General features: G+C 42.4%; 2 protein-coding genes and 1 long non-coding RNA gene across 4 annotated transcripts in view; 2 read left to right on the top strand and 1 right to left on the bottom strand.

Annotated features, from left to right (window-relative positions):
- umad1 (UBAP1-MVB12-associated (UMA) domain containing 1) overlaps positions 1-725 on the bottom strand; it is a 7,568-nt gene extending 6,843 nt beyond the window's left edge. The window contains exon 1 of one of the 2 annotated variants that reach the window (XM_034891915.1): positions 492-725. The gene's annotated coding sequence lies outside the window, so the exon portion shown is untranslated. The remainder of the gene's footprint in view (positions 1-491) is intronic. The other variant, XM_034891916.1, reaches the window with a different exon arrangement.
- LOC117956704 overlaps positions 1-2,259 on the top strand; it is a 14,954-nt gene that overhangs the window by 3,753 nt on the left and 8,942 nt on the right. The gene's annotated exons all lie outside the window — the stretch shown is intronic.
- The window catches only part of rpa3 (replication protein A3), a 1,883-nt gene continuing 467 nt past the window's right edge, over positions 844-2,259 (top strand). The window contains exons 1-3 of the mRNA XM_034891913.1: positions 844-1,116; positions 1,242-1,316; positions 1,738-1,849. Of these exons, the coding sequence (XP_034747804.1) occupies positions 1,018-1,116; positions 1,242-1,316; positions 1,738-1,849 (286 nt within the window). The 5' untranslated portion in view covers positions 844-1,017. The remainder of the gene's footprint in view (positions 1,117-1,241; positions 1,317-1,737; positions 1,850-2,259) is intronic.

Raw genomic sequence — 2,259 nt, 5'->3', positions numbered from 1 at the left:
GACGACTCATTTCTGATCTCCACAAACCAATGGGTGACGTCACTCATGCTCTGTCCATTTATATTAACGGTCTATGGCGGCTACATAAGATTAATAAATGCTTAAGATTATTTTAGGCCATTGTTGGGCCTTTAAGGACAGGACAGCTGAAGAACTAAAGAGGGATACAGAGTAAATGACATGCAGCCAAGGGCCGCAGGTCGGAATCGAACCCGCGGCCGCTGCGTCGAGGAGTAAACATGGAGGCGCCGGCTCTACCAACTAAGCTAACCGGGCGCCAACGTAAACACTTCCTTCTCACTAATAATTAAAATATAGATGTTTTTTTCCTGGGTTAGTATTTATTTGGAATTAAAAAACATAGTTAACTGTTTCCATCAACTATATTCACTTTATGCTCTTAACAACTACGGTGTTTCTCTCTGTTTGAAATGTATCCCATAACTCTCTTTTGACAGTCAAAGCTTCTAGAAGGTGGCCGACGGTCTTACGGTCGTTGCGTCCTGTCATGAGGTTCCGACTTCGGCCATAAATTCTAAATCCTTTCGGTTCGTTTCCGCTTAGTATGCCCCCTGCTAACTGTTAGTTTCGTTATTATGCAGGATATAATCTTCCGTCTGTACCTATATGTAGATCATCCGTGTTATCATTACACTGTTGTGTTATCGCATCAACGTCACTGACCTCAATATGGTCCGTGTTCGTGTAGAAACAATAACTACACCCACAGTGCTACGACCAATAACGGTGTGTCAGCAGTATCTAGCGGAACTATTAAATGATGTTTCCGGGGAACATAATGTTAAAGCACAGCGGATATGGCGTGATAAACTTTGGAAGCGTTCAATTTGTATTCCTGCGTTGGCCGTTTATACAGACCCCGCGGGTTTTCAACTGAAATGTTGATACCCCGCCCGCGTGGGCTTGTGTGTGATCCAAAAATATCCAGCTAAACATTTCCCGCGCTGTATAGCTTCGTCTGGAGTTCAGTAACGTAATAACAGAAAACCCCGCAAAATGGCAGGTATACTGGATGTCCCGAAACCCAGAATAACTTGCGATATGCTATCGCTGCACATAGGCAGACCGGTGTGCTTTGTTGGGCGTGTTGAAAAAGTCAGTATTGCTTTAGCCTGCCTGAGTAAAACGTTGTTATAACAGTTGCTAGGCCAGCATTGGCTAACTCGTAGGTGGCTAGCTAAATGTCACTAACGTTTCGTGTTTGTTTGCTGCTCTGCCAGGTTCACCCGACCGGGAAAACGTTCACTGTCTCGGACGGAGACGGAAAGATTGCAACAGTGGAACTTAACGAACCGGTGAGTTGGCTGACGTTACACCTCTCCATCTCGTACTCTAGTCATCTATTGGTAACGTTAAGTTATCTGGTGGACTGAAGTTATTTGTCTTTGTTACAAAAGTATTTTGCTTTGTGTACATCAAATCTTAAGACATGTCAAAAATAAAATAAAGTATACTGTATCTCCCCTTGCTGTTTTTACTCTTAAGTACATTTTAATTGAACTACTTTTTACTTCGACTTTAGGTAGATTTTTATATTGGTTATTTTACTAAGCAAAAGTTCATCAAAGTAATCATACTCTTACTAAAGTAGAATATGTTGGTACGGCTTGCATCTCTGCCCATAAGTACAATGACTTCATCAAACAGGCTAGACCTTTTCCAATCAACAACAAGATAATGGTACTAAGATCCTGTTGTATTCCCCCCCTCCTCCAGCTTGATGAAGAGCTGAGCGGTGTTCTGGAGGTCATTGGCATGGTGTCCAATAAAGGAGTAATAATGGCCAGCACGTACAACATGCTACGAGAGGACAAGGGCATTCCTTTTGGTAGGTCTTCTTTCTTATGCCTTCCACTTCAGTCTTACTGCTGCAGAATGGGATCGTCAAGCAGACGAACTGACCACCCCAGACATGGCGTCTGTGTGTTGATTAGGGTTGGGCATCGTTTGGATTTAATAATTCAGATTTTTCCCTCCTATTCTGATTCTTTGAGGTGGGGAGTTGAAACGGCTCACATGCCTATTTTCACAAATAAGAGGAAAGTTTTATTTTGATCTGACCGTCTTTTTCAGGCACACTAGAGCTCTCGGGAACCAAAACTTACGCATATTAAACTGAGAAGCCGTGATCAGATTTAAAACGATTCCAATAATGATACATTGTATTTAAAGGTGTAGAGCAATGGACATTAAGGGAAATAGGCAGTGTTTTAAGTTGCAATTTGAAATGGGGGGGGG

This window comes from Etheostoma cragini, chromosome 14, assembly GCF_013103735.1.
Source record: "Etheostoma cragini isolate CJK2018 chromosome 14, CSU_Ecrag_1.0, whole genome shotgun sequence".
Taxonomy (NCBI): Eukaryota; Metazoa; Chordata; class Actinopteri; order Perciformes; family Percidae; genus Etheostoma; species Etheostoma cragini.
The sequence above is the reverse complement of the archived record's forward strand: the minus strand, read 5'-3'. Positions and strand labels throughout refer to the sequence as shown.